We start from the raw sequence: 17,300 nt of genomic DNA on the forward strand, positions 1-17,300 counted from the left end.
TCTTGCACGTAAGACAAGAATACTTTAGCTTCAGCGTGCGTGCGTGTGTAGATTATTTATGACGCACAGCTGTTGCAAACATGGCCGAGGTGAGGCTTCATGTGCACTCTGTACTGTAAGTGTTTCCCAACTGGTGGCGCTAAATCGGCCTGGGTGCGTCAAATAATTACTCACAAAGGTTTTTGTTTAAACAATGCATCGTTAGCTTTTTTTTTTAAATTTTAGTTGGTTTGCAGTCTGTCGGTGCAAAAAAAAAAAAAAAAAGCAATCTTAACGACAAAAAATGTGACAATGTACAAGGCATTTTCTATAGGTATGGTGAAATTACATTTTTTATTGGGGGGGTGCAAACAAAATCGATCTATTTTTGAAAAAAAAGGTGTAAAAATGAGCCAAACAAGATTTGTAGAATATGTTGAAATATTGATACTTTTAACATCTTACAGCAAGATAAATGCACTTTAATATCTATATTTGTTGAAAAAAAGTGTGTAAGTGTGTGACTGCTTTAGCAAGAAGAAAGTTGGACTTCTATTACAAGTTATTTACGACGATGGTGTCCCCCACGCTATGCAGTGTGTGTGTGTTTCTGTGCCCTCAGTATGTGTGCGTTTAATTGGAGCTTTGGGGTGGGTTATGCAAGTGTTGGGCGGTGCAGACGCACACATGTAAAAAAAAAAACGAGGGAGGGGGGGAAGCCTAGGACGCGTGCACGTGGCTGTGCGTAAAAAGCAGTTTTTTTTACGCGCGGCCAGTGAACGCACCAGCGGGAGTGGGTTGGATTTAGTGCAATCCGAGACGACAATATCAACTCCTCCATGTAGCTCGACTAAAGACAAAAGTTGGTTTCAAAAGAATCCACGCGGGCTTTCTTTTTCTTCCTCCATCGATGGCCAGCAGCATTAAGGCTCGCGTGGAAGGCGGCGGCGCGGCCGAGCCCGTCTTCGCTTACCGCACGATGAATTATATCCACGAGATGAGGTGCGAGGAAGTGGGCTCGCACCTGTACAGCCGCATGTGCTGCGCAGGTACGTTTGCGCGTGCGCGCTCCTACTTCTCCCCGCAGGCGGATTTGATCAGGGGAAGAGGAGGCGGAGTTAGAATCGGCGCACGCATGCGCACTGTGCGTTGTCGTTTTGGTGGTTTGCATTTTGGGGAACGACGGTAAATCGCGGTTGGGTGGTGAAAGTGGTCATTCAAACTGGCAACTTCATGTGAGATCGATAGCTCATGTCTTGTTACAATTCAAATAATGAGGTCAGCTGGAAATAGTCATTCAAACCCAAAGTAAAGTGGAAACAAATGCTTGCCCTAATTACGTTGGCCAATCGCAAGCTTTAATCAGCCTTGTGTCCCTAAAAGTAGTTTTGGTGCTAATTTCTAAAACGTCTAGACTTTTTTTTCCCAGCACATTGGGTTTCTCAGATTTTTATTTTATTTTTTAGTTTGACCTATCAAAAGTTTACGGATTTTACCATGCATTATTGGATTGGATTGGATAAACTTTATTGTCAAATGTACTGCATGTGTAACATACAGCACAAATGAAATGTCATCATTATAATTCATACCTATAAACGTTTCCGGAAAAAAAAATGCCACCTGTTGCTGAACCCAACCAACCATTGATAAATATTCCTAAATGACTTTTATTTCTATATTCCATATTGTTTATTTTTATTTTTTTATATACCTGTATATATCATTTTTTTAGCCTGTCCAGCACAAGATGGCTGATTCATTGTGTTCTATTGTGATGTCATTGTGTTGACGTCACAAACGTGTGCATTCGGTATTCAACATCACAGAGTTTAGTTTCGTATCTGGAAACTGTTCGTGCTACAAAGTGGTGTACTTCTGTGGAAACAGAGAGGCATATGTTTTCACTGCGTTACCGTGACTACCGCCCAAACTAAAATGCCCCCGTTCCTCCCCATTTTCCAACTTCCTGTGTCATTACAGCCTGTTGCCCCTGGAGGGAGACAAAAGCAGCACCGAAAAGCGTGTCAACCCAACGAGTTAATTTTCACCCACAAATGTCTCATGTGTAATGTTTACAAAGGAGTACATTCCACAGTGTTGAACAGTAACGGAGCTACTATTACTGCGGCAGTTGAATGTCAACTTGGCACCGGCCCATAATGCTGCGGGCCCTGATGGTTCCTGGTGCAGCTTTGCGTTCTTGTTTCTGTGATAGGTATGCATGCTTTCACTTGCACTTTTTTTTTTTTTTTTTTTTTTTAAACATGGTGGAAATGAAATCAGCAAGTGGTGGCTCCCCTAATCCGTGAAAGAAGGTACGGAAGGGTGGGCTTGTGGGAGGGCGGCCGCGCCCTCCTCTAGAATGCAGAAGCGTGGCAGTCTGCGAAAACCAAAAACATACATGGTAGCCGAGAAGACATATTCTATTAATTTCATTTGAATTTGCGGAAAGAGTCCCAGAAATCATTCATGGGCAGGAGTCATCTTTTGTCTGCATGTTGCTAGTGGGTGGGTTTTCAGGGGGTTTAGTCTTTTGAGGTTGATCATTCGGATTTATTTTTGAAGAGTCTTTTGCGGTATGTCCTGAAGTGGGGGCTTTAAAGTGAAGCTTTATAGAAGGTCTTGGTTGTTTTTTTAGAAGAGTTTTCAAGGTCTTTGAAATTGGTCTTTGTTTGATTTCCAAGGTGGGTTTTAAGGGAATCTTGATGAAGGGTCTTAGAAGTTGGTCTTCAGAGGTCTTTAAGCAGGGTGGTCTTAACAGAGGGATTTAGGAGGTTGTTGAAAATGGGTCTTTTAACTCATTCACTCCCAAAGACGTTTTTAAACGTCTTTTCAGACTTGGTCTAGAATTGGCTGGTATTGAATTAATGTGGATCTTTGAGGCTTGGACTTTGAGATGGACCCTACATATATTAGGACCGTCTTTGGTGTAGATATTTAACTTTTCTTTGTTTTTGTTCTTTTTTCGGGTGTGCCTTCACGGTGGGTCGGGGGTCGAGTGAAGGAGGCGGAAGCACCTCAAGCCCTCTTGCTCCTCTTGTCCTGACAAGCCTCCTCCCTGAGGAAGAATCCCAGGAATCCTTTCCGACAGTGAAATCTCTCTTGCAGGAATTTATGGGACGGAGATGAGTCAAGGCTAATTTTTGTTGTTGTTTTGTTTTGCTTCGTTAAATGCTCCCAATCGACCTCGGTCATTGACATGTTGCTAACGGTTGAAGATGAAACTCAATGGCTGCCCTGTTTGATTTGTTTTGAGCACCTTAAAACAGAAGCTTTCATAAAAGACTGGCAACGATCCAAGAGAAACAGGGAGTGCGGATGCTGTTACTGGAATACTTGAGTCCTTTCTGATTGAAATATATATCCATCCATCCATTTTCCGAACCGCTTGATCCTCACTAGGGTCGCGGGAGGTGCTGGAGCCTATCCCAGCCGTCTTCGGGCAGTAGGCGGGGGACACCCTGAATCAGTTGCCAGCCAATCGCAGGGCACACAGAGACGAACAACCATCCACGCCCACACTCACACCTAGGGACAATTCAGAGCGTCCAATCAACCTGCCATGCATGTTTTTGGAATGTGGGAGGAAACCGGAGCACCCGGAGAAAACCCACGCAGGCCCGGGGAGAACATGCAAACTCCACACAGGGAGGCCGGAGCTGGAATCGAACCCGGTACCTCTGCACTGTGAAGCCGACGTGCTAACCACTGGACTACCGGGCCGCCCTGAAATATATATATATATATATATATATATATATATATATATATATATGTATATATATATATATATTGTATGTGTGATGATGAAGAATGACCTTGTTCCTTGACACACGGCCATCATGTGCTCTTTGCAGCAGCCCAAAGCGGTCTTGGAACATGTCCCGCCCACACAGAGTTTTGGTTCTGTTCACCGTTTCCACTGTGGACAAAGAGCTTGGTTATCTTTAATGATTTCCCCATGTGACCCATTCATTTACTTTGTGATGTGCGTATCATGAGGTAAAACGGAACATTTTGAGGGCGAAACCGATTTTGCTCCCCATTAGCTACAAGCTAGCTAGCTAGCTAGTGCAGCTAACTCCTGTCGTTCAGGGATGCAGAGATGCAACATCAAGGCACTCATTTGCGATTCCATGGCAGCAAATAAGATACACTTCGGACAAAAGGAGACCGTTTTTTATAATTTTCTGAAGTCGTTCCGGGAGAAAGATAATCAAAGTCATCATGTGACAAACACTTGTTACGTCTTGGGTGGTCTGCGCGGAGAGGGAGTTTTGTTGTTGTATCAGGGTGTGGTCGCACCTTTACCATACTGGTCCAGTAAGGAGATTCTTTTCTTCCCCTTTCCCTCTCGTGTTGCCTTTTGAGTGACACGGTCGCCCGCAGGCACGCTTTGTTAAGCGCGTGGGGAACAGAAAGCGTGGCGGCGCACGAAGGGTAGGGGTGGAGGGGGAGGAAGTCGACGAGGGACGGACCAAACCGACTCTGACGCAGCAGTCAGTCTCTTTTCAAAGTAGTTAAAGGTAGTCGTCGTTCTCTGGTCGGGGATTTGTCTTCACAATGGAGGCCAGAATGCGACAGTATTCGTCGGACAGTTTGAGCAGCGATGGCGTGTTCATCGAGGACGCGCCTTACCAGGGCATGCTCAAGCCCATGGACTCCAGGAAAGGTAGCCCGGGGGTTGAACTTGCATTTCTGGTGATGTTGTGGAAGCGGAATGAAGTCTGTGTGTGCCGCATGTTGATGATGATGATGGTGGTGGTGGTGGTGATGGGGATGATGGTGATGGGCTTCGAACAGGCCACTCCCCTTGAAATGTCATGACCTTTGGGACGGGATGATAAACCTGAAGAGGGACTTTTAAAGTCATCCTGAAAGAGCACCCTGATGTTTATATATTTTTATTATTTCATTTTAATTTTAATTTCAATGCGTGTGTTTTTTAGTTTGCCATTACAATCATACCCAAAATATTGCATCTACTGTTGATGTACTGTCATTTTTTGCAGTCGTTCTCAAAACAATTGTATACATTCAATATATTGTGTACACATTAAATGTATGACATTTTAAAAAAATGGATTTGGATATTTTTTATAATTATCATGAATACAATGCTGTTAAATTAAATATCCTCTCGCCATCATTATCTGCACCGCCTGACCTCTGTCAGAGGAATGTCTCAATTTATTTTTCAAAATATAAAGAAAAAAAAGCTTCAAGAATTTTCATATGATACAAAAAGAAAAATCATAATCAATTAATACAGTTTCTCTACGGTGTGATGTGAAAATGTACATTTTTTATTTTTAATTCAGTGAATTTGAACAAATGCATTATAATCACGCGTATGGTTCTGGAAAACCACAAATGTTCCCATTTTCACTGATTGATGGTAACAATCTTCAGCGTCTTTTTGTCTTGCAACCTCCTCTGTTTTAATCTCGTTTGCTAAATAATGACCTTGCCATATTTCTAAAACAGTTCGCAAATTTCTTAATATTAAGAACATGCTGAGGATCAAGATTTTTTTTTTTATAAACATACTTTCAGTTTAGCTCTGCTTACCTTTGACACGATAGCAGTGGCATTACGCTGTGGGTGTCTCTGCACGCTCGTGCCTTAAACGGTGTTTCAATTGCTTGAAAGTGGCTCTGGATCTTGGCCCACCCAAGCCCGACCGTTTTATGGGGAGAGAAACTCAGCGTGGGGGCGGTTACTATGTAAAATGAGCTGACTTGTGATGTCATCATTTGTGAAAACTGAAGAGAGTCTTGCTTTGACACATTTTCGATAAAATGTATTCATTGTTCATCGATTCACTGACTTGTCCTGCTGACGAACAACAATAGTGTCTTTTGAACACGAACATATATGTATTTTTTTTTCTCTCCCTTCCTCAGACGAGCGCGACCGAGTTCAGAAGAAGACCTTCACCAAATGGGTCAACAAGCATCTGGTGAAGGTACAAGACACTGACGCATGCTTTCACTCGCCTGCTCGTTTTTAAGAGGGATGGCTCGATAGCAAAGGGCTAATCTGTGATGCATCTCTAATCGAAAGAGACAACACGTGGCTTTGACGTCTCACCACCGGGTCACACGAAAGCCTTTTTTTCTCCTTGGTGGGCCATTACGAGTCGATATCAATGATTTCACTGTCATTGAAAGTCTTGTGACATACAAGCCACAAGACCAACAACATGGGCCGCAAGGACGAGGTCACGTTTTCCCGTAGCAAAAGAAACTCAAGCAAAAAAAAAAAATCAATTTTCCAGTCTGCCAGCATAAGTCTGAGTTGTCACGGCTGCAGCGATGTTGGTTATTATGCGAAGGAAGCTAAAATGAACCAAGCGGACTGCCGCGGCTCGCCATGACCATCCTGCGAAGGCATCGGGCTAACAAACATGAAAATGAAGCGTGCAGGGTTAGCCAGGATGTGTTGTTGCTGTTGTGTGTTTTGATTCGTCTGCATCTATGGAAACGTGGCCATGCAGGGGCTGACTCATTCTCATTCTTTTTTAAGCATCCTTCCGTTGGGGTACAATTTGGCACGGGGCGGTTATCGGTTTGTACCACTGTTTTAAAAACCGCCAAAACTTTCGATCAGTGGTACAAGTGGCACCACCCCTCCCCATTTCGTTGTTGTGAGCCTGACAACTTTTTCCCATTGTCGAAAAAGTTGCCTCAGAGGAATTTTTCGGCTACAGCGTCCCAATAGATGAAAATGCAAAATGTAATTGCCAATGGGCTTTATTTGCTATAGGAGGCTTTATTTCCAATATGATATCACAAACAAATTCAAGGTAATGTTATTTTATTATAATGTTGCCTTGAAATGCCTGCTTTTAACCAGCGACAATTTAGCTTGTCTGGAATTAGTGAGTTAATAGCTAAGACTTAGCTAGCTAGCTAGCTAGCTTGGCTCAGTTCATTTCCTCTTACTTCACAAAACTAAGATCAGAGAAGCAGCTACTTCTGAGAAATTGGTAAAAAAAAAAAAAAAAGCAAAAGTTAATTAAGAAGGAACATTCTATTTAATTTCTAGGTTTACCAATAGCTAGCTATGAAGTGCGTTCATCTATCCAATTTTTAAAAAAAATCTGTCGGTCAGCTTCTATATTCTTTTCATAGTCTTGTATTCTGATTCCCCCCCCCCCCCCATCACTCTGTTTTCCACCCCATCCACCACACTGTTCCATCAGCACTGGAAGGCTGAGGTAGGTTCTTCTTGATTGGCCCCAAAATATTTGCTAAATGCTAAATGAATGCAGTGCAGTGCTGAAACCGTCTGTCAGCGTGTCTTCCCCATTGCAAATCCTTCCACCTGGCTGTCTCTAATGTTGTGGCCCATATGGACAATTTAGTCTATTGTGAGCCTCACATCTTTTTTGGGGGGGTGTGTGGGGGGGATGGTTAATAGGCATGCAAACCCAGAACCTCTTAACTGCGTGGCAGATGTACTAACCACTCCCGCACCGTGCTGCCGTTAATTTACAATAAAATTAATTGTACCTTTTCTTTAGGCCCAGCGACACGTCAGCGACCTGTATGAGGACCTGCGCGATGGCCACAACCTCATTTCCCTGCTGGAGGTTCTCTCCGGAGAGACCCTGGTGAGTGACCTTTGACCCTTCAACCCACCCTCACCCTCCCGTCTAGCCCCTCTCCTCCCGCCTCCTCCTTCGCTTCTTGTGCTGTCTACTACTGTTGTTGTTGTACTGTTATGTGGCATGTTTTGATTCTCCTGTTAGACTAATTTTCATTCTTGGCCACCATCTTCTCGACTCATTTTTTTTGGGGGGGGGGGGCCTCTAACTACCTTACACTCCCCCCCCAACTCCCATCCTTCCTCATCCTCCTCCCTGTGATGCTCTTGCCGTGCTAGCCGAGGGAACGTGACCTAGTGAGGAACGTGCGCTTGGTGAGTGCTGCCTGCACGCTGGCTCTGCCATGGCATGTGTCAATGCACGACCACAAACCCCTCAAAACCCCAAATTGACATGTGCTCTTCTTTTTTTCACCATTTTGTTTGGTGGTGTGCCGTGCGATTTTTCGAACTTAAAAAATAAAATAAAATTAAATCCTCGGCTCAATAAAGTTTGGGAATCACTGCTGTATATGACAGTATCAATATTGAAAAGTACTTTTGCGTTTTAGATTTTTTCAAAATAAATAATTGGGTTTATTTGCATTTTTTACTACCCCCACAAAAAAAAAATATATATATATATATATATATATATATATATATATTTTTTTTTTTTTATTGGACTTCATTAAAAACAACTAATAATAATAACAGTAGAAGTATAACATGATTGCAATGCCCTTAAATCAAATCCCTTCTTTCAGCAACGTAGTCATTAGCAGCTAAAGCTACATTATGATGACTTCATTAAAGAATAAAACAAAAACATATTTGATTCGTCGCTTAGATATTTTTCTGCACATCCCATAATATACCATGTTGCAGCTGAATTATTTTGATTGACAGATGCGCATTACATACATGTCTCTACACCAGTACTAGTAAGTAGGTCCTTTGATATTTTTGACCGACGCATGATTATTAACTGACGGAGATCATCACCGCCGGCCATCCGCATCCGACATCCTGACTCGGTCACGTGTGCTCTCATGTGGATCTGACGCTAGGTCACATGTGACCTTCATCCAAGTCCTACAGAATGCGTTAATCACCATTGGCCATTTTTTCCCCCCTCCAAATATTTGTATGCTTTGGTTTCTTTCAGCCTCGGGAGAAGGGCCGCATGCGTTTCCACAAGCTCCAGAATGTTCAGATTGCGCTGGACTTCCTCAAGCGCAGACAGGTTGGCAAAGAATTCTCATCCGAGTAGCACGTATACCTTCATTTGTCTCCAAAACTAAACTCATATCCAACTTTTTCAGGTCAAATTGGTCAACATCAGGAATGACGACATCGCCGACGGAAACCCCAAGCTGACCCTCGGGCTCATATGGACCATCATCCTGCACTTCCAGGTACTCGTTGGACGGAATTCAAACTGTGTGCTTGTTTGTGTGCCACTCGCTTGTCCGTGCAGGCTCCTGCGTTGCTTTGAAGGTTACCATTTTTTTTACAGTTTGGTTCAGGTTAGACGTCATATCACTTTATGTTGGCTCCCAGCTGAGGGTTGAAGTAAACGAACAACTGTAGTTTTCTCTCTCTCTCTCTCTCTCTCTCTCACTTCAATTATTGTCATTTTTGTTCATTTTAGCCCCGGGATGCATTACTCGCCAAGGACATGCCAATCGGCTCCTTGTTGGGGTGGCTCTCCACGTGGTTGTCACATCGTAGAACAACAGCAGAAAGTCTATTAGTAGTGATATGTCTACCAACCCCCCCCCCCCCCCAAAAAAACCCCCATCAAGCACCGATAAGCTCCACCCAAAAATGTCACGGCTAAAACGTTGGAAATTGATCAAAAGGGGGTTGCATGACTCTAAAAGAAATGGTTAAAAAAAAAAATCATGTATTAATGCTATACCCTAAAAGGTAGAAGATGCACTGAGTTTTCTTTTAACTCATTCAGTACCAGCCAATTCTGGACCAAGTCTGAAAAGACGTTTAAAAACGTCTTTGGGAGTGAATGAGTTAAGAAGACATTTTTGAAATATTCTTTCTCTATTAGAAAGACTCCCTCCTGAATGAGGTGAAACAAGGAGAAGGAAAAAAAGAAGGGGCAAAAAAAAAAAACGCATCAAAGGCAAATAGAGAGAACTTTTTTTTTCTGGAAAGGATGTTAGCAATTAGAAAAGAGAGAGAACAAGAATGAGCCTTTCATGAAGCAGCATAGCTTGGAAAGTTTGAGTCTACAGCAGTGGGAGTACATGATGCGTTTTATTTATTTTTTTGTTTGTGTGTTTTGGGTTTTTTTTTTGTTTTTTTTTTTTTTTGTTAAAGCTATAATGAGCGTAATGATCACATTGGGATGTGAGTTTCGTTTCGTGAGTGACTCAGTGCTTCCCTGGGGGATGCCAGGGGGCAAAGATGTGGGCGGGATCGCCTCCAGCTGTGGTGGGAAAGAACACACCGAATTCCCGACTGGCATTTCTTACTCAGCTTCCATATTTTCATTGCCAAAAAGCACCAAAAAAAAAAAAAAAATCCTCATGCACAGGTTTTTAGAAGGAACTGGGTGGAGGTTCTATTTCCATTCAGGATCTGAATCATTATTCTCGGGTTTCCCCATTTTCTTCCACAAAAACAGCTCCGTTCGTGAAAGTTGGACGTGAGTCATTGAAACGCTGAAAGTCAAACTGCAAATACAGTGTCCACTCGTTTATCGCGGGGTTTATGTTGCAAACATTAACCCGTGATAGGTGAAATTGGCAAAGTAGGAAACCTTTTAGAATTTTAAAAAAAAATTATTATACTCTGTTATAAGCCTCGCATTAACATTTTCTCACATTTTTCTCTTGTTTAAACACGCTCAAAGTTCAAACCTGTGCAAGAAAAATAAGTATACAGTATTATTATTATTATTATTATTATTGGTTATTGCGCAGGAGACGTGGCATGGAGGAGATTGGTTCAAATTGTACCTTAGCTAGTCAGGATGCAGAATACAATGCGGGGTTTGTATTCTATTTAAAAAAAAAAAAAAAAAAACGGTATGCAGACTTGCACTGTATGAAATACAGGAAGTTAAATAAGACACAATGCGGGTTGTACGCAGTTTGAAAGAAAAAACCAACAATAATGTAACAGGGGACCACTGTACACTGATATTCGAAAAAATAAATAAATGAAATGTCAAAAGGGTATTTAAAAAAAAAAGCTGATTTCCTATCATTGTACCTGCCGGTTCTGCTGCGATAAATTCCACCCTTGTGGCACATAAAGTTGGGACAAAACAAACGCACAAAAGACCTTGACTCACCTCTACATTTACATTTTTCCACTGGTGTGATTTTTATTTTTATTTTTAAATGCCCTTGGAGGCAGTGGGGGGGGGGAACCCGTTCCAACATTCCTTTGCAGCTGCCATCGTTGACTTTAATGAGAGTTTATTTAAAACTTGTTTTGTGACTCATTTCTTGCACATTTTGTAAACTGCGTGTTCACCGACAAGTCTGGAAACACTGAGTTGAGTTGCGGTTTTGACTGACTCATAAAACGCCCGTCGGAAGAAAATCAGTTGGCGGGCTGCTGCTTGTGTAGAAAGAATGACTGTTCAAGTCACTTTATTAGGTACACCTACCCCATTGTGTAAATCGATGCCCATTTGCCCGCCCCACAGATCTCCGACATTCAGGTGAACGGCCAGTCGGACGACATGACGGCCAAGGAGCGTCTGCTGCTGTGGTCCCAGCGGATGGTGGAGGGCTACCAGGGTGTCCGCTGCGACAACTTCACCAGCAACTGGAGGGACGGCAAGCTCTTCAACGCCATCATACACAAACACAGGTGAGCGCTTTTGTGGGGAATCCTCAAACACTCCTTCCACACCGTAGAGTTCCTTCGTGTTTCGTAAATATCTCTACGAAACTTCCTCGTTACGAAACGTCTCGACGGGAAAATATTACCTCTTGTTACGAAAGGCATTTCAAGATACGAAAGGTAAAAAAAAAAATACAGTATGGGTTGCTACTCGCAGCTCCGAGTTTCCTGAACGCAACATCCTTATAGCTGCTCTGCCATTGGCTGATACCGAGAAGCATCCTGGCATCCCATTGGCCAAGAGGGACCTCGCCCGTAGGTGTGCATGTGTGTAGAAAGATAGCTATGTGTCCCCGTCATTCGCACCATGAGGCGTTTCGATAGTTTTATGTAAATGCGAAACACCCAGAAAAAGTGTTGACCAGTCGGGCGATGAGGACGCAGTTAAAAGTTCAATGACCATCATTTTTATTCTTCATTCATTTGTTTTTGACATTATGTACAACTCTCATTTATTGTGCAATAATCTAATTGTAACATGTATTTGTTACATATTTTGATGCGTTTTTATGGTTTAAGAAACATTTTTGTCTGAATTTTGGAGGGGCTTGGAACGAATTAGGGCATTTACATGGAAAACGCGTCTCTACTTACATTCTCTAGTTAAAAAATTTCTTCCAGAACCAATTAATGTCGTAAGTAAAGGTACCACTGTATATGATATTCTAAATATTTGTCCACTGCGCTAACTGGGCTGGAGCCTCGCTCAGTCTGGTCTCGGCATGGATCTGGTTGGTGTCGCATCGCACCTTGTAAAGCGTCCTGAATCGGACGTCTTTCTCGACGGGCTGTCCTCCAGATGCGCAAACTACCTGAAGCAGGACTGGACCCTGCACATGCACACAAAGATTATTTTTCTAAGCTGTGCTTGTGGCTGCATGCTAGTCGACGTCACCGCTTATCATATCGAATTTGGGAATGTGAAGCTTCTGTGGTATTAGTGCTCCTGTCCCGGCTCGTACCGAGCTGGCTTGCGGCTATAGCACGGGGGGGGGGGGGGGGGGGGGGAAATACGTGTCACCAAAATTAGCAACATTAAAATACAGTAGCTCATCGTGTTCATTCAGAAATTAGGCCGAGATCGAAATATCTTTAATATTATTGTAAGCCGCTCCAACAATATGGACATTTTTAACGTTAAGCTAGCCGTGATTAAATAATGGAAAAAATAAAAACTATTCTTCAATAATTATTCAATCATACTCCAGTCAAATTTGCACCTAAATAAATGCAAATGTGACTTAAGTGTCGAACTGCATTCTACTTCTAAAGTAAATAACTTAAAATGCTTAAAAGCTAAATATAACTGAATTGGAAAAAAAATCAAACTGCCTAACTTAATGATAATAATAAATAACTTAACTGCACTCTACTTCTAAAATAAATTAATTAAAATGCATAAAAGCAAAATATAATTGGAATCTAGAAAAAAAAAAGAAGAAACTAAAAAGAAAAAAATAACTACGACTTCAAAATCTTAAGCCGCTGTTATAGTTATGTTCAGTGGGGAAACTTTTAATTCACTTTGCGCATCACTAGAGGGAGCCCTCTCACCACTTGCGGTACACTTTGAGAATCTGATTACTTTTGGCCCAAAAAGTTAACAAACGCCGCTCGCCGCCTCTGCAGGCCCAACCTGATCGACATGGGCAAAGTGGGCCGCCAGACCAACCAGCAGAACCTGGAGCAGGCCTTCAGCGTGGCCGAGCGCGAGCTGGGCGTCACCAGACTGCTGGATCCAGAAGGTGAGGAGCGCCGTGGCATCATCAGCCAATCAAATGTCGAGTCCCAATCCAAACGCTATCGTCACGCGCGCTCCCAGATGTGGACGTGCCGCATCCCGACGAAAAATCCATCATCACGTACGTGTCGTCGCTGTACGACGCCATGCCCAGGGTGCCCGACGCTCAGGACGGCGTCAAGGCTAACGTGAGTACGGAATGTCGTCCGGGGTCGTTTGACAATTTAACTCCAAGACGTTGTGACTGAAAAGTACCTTGTTGTAGGAACTGGAGCTGCGCTGGCAAGAGTACTACGAGTTGGTCACCATGCTGTTGCAGTGGATCAGACACCACGTCCTGGTCTTTGAGGAGCGCAAGTTCCCCACCAGCTACGAGGAGATCGAGGTTGTGGCACCCCCATTTAACCTCAAGAACCTCATTTTCAAAACATCCTCCATGACTGAGGACTTTTTTTTTTCGGCCACAGGTTCTCTGGCGTCAGTTCCTCAAGTTCAAGGAGACGGAGCTCCCTGCCAAGGAGGCCGACAAGAACCGCTCCAAACACATCTTCAAGTCCTTTGAGGTGAGTCTTTTCACAAGCTTTGGAATTAACGGACCGTCACCAAATACCGATTGCTCACTTTTACGTTCCCAAAAACTACAAACGATCTGATATGTCGGTGGCCGATAATTATCGACATAGACAATAATGCAATCGTAACAACTATTCCTATGTACAGCTTAAAAGAAAAATGTTTATTCAGTTAATCGCTGAGAAAAATCGATCCTAAAAGTATTTGATAGCTGAAGTGTAGCATTGTTGGCATTGTGTTACATTACCATCGGCAAACATTCCGAAGTGTATAAGACATTTTGACTCCCTCCATGTTTGATTCAACCATTACTTTGTCTTGTAAAAGTACGCTAGCCTAATGCTAACACACAGTTGAACAACACATAGACGAGCTCACGGAACTAGCGTTGCTGTTGTGGTACTTTTAATCCTTTAAGCAAGGCATATTTGAACACAAGGAACACAAAATAAAACAACACTTACAGGCATATATTCCTTATCCTCTGCACAAAATATTGAATTTCATTGTATCTGACGAAGTGGAGTTGTGACCGACTCCCACATTTAAGATAAGATAAGATATCCTTTATTTGTCCCACACTGGGGAAATTTACAGCCTCCAGCAGCAAGAATGTGGGTAGAAAGAAGAAAGAAGAAAAACAAACAGACACCGTTCAATTAAGTGCAATATAAATACAAAAGGGATAAATCGCAGTGCTATTTACAATTGTTTTTCACATCATGTAATTATTATTATTATTATTGTTGTTATTTTTATTCAGCAGCCTGACAGCAGTCGGTAGGAACGATATCTATCGGTATCTCTCCTTCTTGCAGCGCGGGTGTAACATTTCTTTGTTTCTGTATTATACTGCCCCTTAGTGGCCAAGGTGCGCAATCTCCATTGGATTGAGTTTTGATCTTTATATATATATATATCTATAGAAATAGATAGCTATATATATGGACATAGATATAAATCCCTTTGTTTGTTTGTGTTTCAGGGCGCCGTGCAGACGGGCCACGTCAAGGTGCCACCGGGCTACCACCCGCTGGACGTGGAGAAGGAGTGGGGTCGCCTACACGTTGCCATTCTGGAGCGGGAGCGCCTGCTGAGGACCGAGTTCGAGAGGCGAGTTGCCCATCTTGTCCAAAGCACAAAACAATACCTGCATTAACATTCATATTTAAAAAAAAAAAAAAAAAAAAAAAAAAAGTCATGAGATGCATAGCACAGTGTGACCACCGGGATGACTCATTTCCACTTTGGCAAGAAAATGAAGAGGAACCGCATGATTGCTGCAGGCAGAGCAATAATTCAACAAAAAAAAACGCGGCCAGTTGCACAAAACAGTTGCATAAAGAATCACAAGTTGAGCAGGCAGTCGGCTCACTCGTTTTACTTCTTCAATCATCTCGCTCACGCTGCATCAAACGCATCTCGGCTTGAGCTTCGCAGGCGTCCGTCATGGCTTTTATGCATCAGGGATACGATTTCAAGTTTTTAATCCGACGTAGGACAGAGTGAGCGCTCGTCTGTTTTTTCTCGTCTTTGTCCGACCTTTGAACGTTGACCTTTTTTCACATGGCAGGCTGGAGCGTCTTCAGAGAATCGTCGGCAAGGTGCAGATGGAGTCGGGCATGTGCGAGGAGCAACTCAACCAGGCGGAGGCGCTGTTGCAAACGGTGAGGGAAATAAAGTACAGACGCAATCCAACAATTAAATGTAAGAAAATGCTGTCAAATGTTATTAGATTAAAGTAAATACTAAATGATAAAAAAGAATATTCAAGAAAGATATTTCATCAAATAAAAGGTTCCAAAATAAATGTATTGAATGTAATTGTACTAAATGTAATTGTATTTAATAACATTGAAATGTACATAATAAATGTTAATTTCGTGTGATAAAATAAAATCAAAATCAAGTGTGATTAAATCAAATAATGGACTAAATAAATTTACAATGTACTAAATTCAGTGTTTGAAAATAAAATAGAATATCGAATTAAAATTCGAACTAAATAACTAATAACCAAATAAAGCAAAAGCGACTCAATCAATCTATGTCAAAAGGACCACAAAATCTCATTCAAACTTGCAAAAGTGGCTCTGCCGACACGTGACTTTTGTCATGTTGCAGGACGTGCGGCTCCTGAACTCGGGCAAACCCGCCCAGCACACAGCCGAGGTGGAGGCGGACCTGGAAAAGGCGGAGGGCATGATTCGCTTCCTTTTCAACGACGTGCAGACGCTTAAAGACGGGCGCCACCTTCAGGCCGAACAGATGTACCGCAGGTATTTAAAAAATATATCCAGTACTGTGTACCTGTATTGGTCACCTCGTGACATAATAGCAGAAGTCATTTTTAACTCTGACAATACCGACCAAAAAAAATGCAGATTCTATTTCATAGACGAATTAATCCAACTAATTCTTCACAAAATCTCCATATGATTTTCTTCCAGAGTGTACCGCCTGCACGAGCGACTGGTGAACCTGCGCAGCGAGTACAGCCTGCGCCTCAAGTCGGGCGTGAGCGTGGCGCAGGTGCCTACGGTGCAGGTCCCCCTGACGTCGGTGCACACGTCGCAGATCCTCCAGCAGGCCCCCGTGAGGCTGCGTCCCGAGCTGGACGAGGTGACGCTGCGCTACGTCCAGGACCTGCTGGGCTGGGTCGAGGAGAACCAGCGTCGCGTGGACCAGGGCGAGTGGGGTGTCGACCTGCCCGCCGTCGAGTCGCACTTGGGTAGCCACCGCGGCCTGCACCTCTCCGTGGAGGAGTTCCGCTCCAAGCTGGAGCGAGCCAAGGCTGACGAGGTGCGCGTCTTCCTCCTCTTGCTTCCTTTCCGCCCACATGTGCGCAGCGTTTAATGTTGAACTCTCGGCTACAGAGTCAGATCTCACCTGTGAGTAAGGCGGCCTACAGAGACTACCTGACCCAACTGGACCAACAGTATGGGAAGCTCCTGGTGAGTCAGTACCATGCCTTACAGTACCGTATTTTTCGCACTAAAAGGCTCAATGGATTATGAGGCGCACCTTCAATGAATTGTCTATTTTGTCATTTTTTCCATATATTAAACACACCGCATTATAAGGTGCAATCTGCAGTGCATCCACTAGATGGAGCCACAGCCCTTCATTTGACTCAAGAGGCGTTCACGAGCGCCTCCAAAAAAAACCCCGTCAATTAACGATTACTTCAATGAAACGACGAAAATAAAAAATACAGTAATGCATCAAAACAGAAAATCACAAAATGACTTCTATAGCCCCCCTACAGGATTTATTTTGGAATTTCCTTGAGCGTAGCTCCAACAGAAAGATCAGATGTTAGTAAAATGTAGGAGACTGGACTGTCTCAGAAGTGTTTCTTATTTATTCCTTTGTTGTGTACTGTATTCACAAATGAGGATTTCACCAAATAAATTCTGTAGGGGGGGGCTAGAGAATTTATTTTGTGATTTCCTCACTTGATTTTCTGTTTTAATGTATTATTTTCAATTTTCGTAGTTTCAATGACGGAATCTTTTATTTACGTTTTTCCGGG

General features: G+C 42.9%; 1 protein-coding gene across 16 annotated transcripts in view; it reads left to right on the forward strand.

The window, feature by feature from the left end:
* Window positions 1-17,300, forward strand: part of pleca (plectin a) — a 67,184-nt gene that overhangs the window by 30,239 nt on the left and 19,645 nt on the right. For 8 of the 16 annotated variants that reach the window (XM_086136188.1, XM_086136173.1, XM_086136172.1 and 5 more), the window contains 15 exons: window positions 5,889-5,950; window positions 7,190-7,204; window positions 7,511-7,600; window positions 8,741-8,818; window positions 8,898-8,990; window positions 11,252-11,418; window positions 13,081-13,196; window positions 13,274-13,380; window positions 13,458-13,577; window positions 13,660-13,755; window positions 14,751-14,878; window positions 15,339-15,432; window positions 15,890-16,044; window positions 16,216-16,567; window positions 16,642-16,719. In XM_086136188.1, coding sequence (XP_085992314.1) covers window positions 5,889-5,950; window positions 7,190-7,204; window positions 7,511-7,600; window positions 8,741-8,818; window positions 8,898-8,990; window positions 11,252-11,418; window positions 13,081-13,196; window positions 13,274-13,380; window positions 13,458-13,577; window positions 13,660-13,755; window positions 14,751-14,878; window positions 15,339-15,432; window positions 15,890-16,044; window positions 16,216-16,567; window positions 16,642-16,719 — 1,751 coding nt within the window. Of the gene's footprint in view, window positions 1-4,483; window positions 4,655-5,888; window positions 5,951-7,189; window positions 7,205-7,510; window positions 7,601-8,740; window positions 8,819-8,897; window positions 8,991-11,251; window positions 11,419-13,080; window positions 13,197-13,273; window positions 13,381-13,457; window positions 13,578-13,659; window positions 13,756-14,750; window positions 14,879-15,338; window positions 15,433-15,889; window positions 16,045-16,215; window positions 16,568-16,641; window positions 16,720-17,300 lie in introns of those variants that run through there. The other 8 variants (XM_086136174.1, XM_086136178.1, XM_086136186.1 and 5 more) reach the window with 3 other exon arrangements.

This window comes from Hippocampus guttulatus, chromosome 18, assembly GCF_054856545.1.
Source record: "Hippocampus guttulatus isolate MCC_2025c chromosome 18, RoL_Hgut_1.0, whole genome shotgun sequence".
Taxonomy (NCBI): Eukaryota; Metazoa; Chordata; class Actinopteri; order Syngnathiformes; family Syngnathidae; genus Hippocampus; species Hippocampus guttulatus.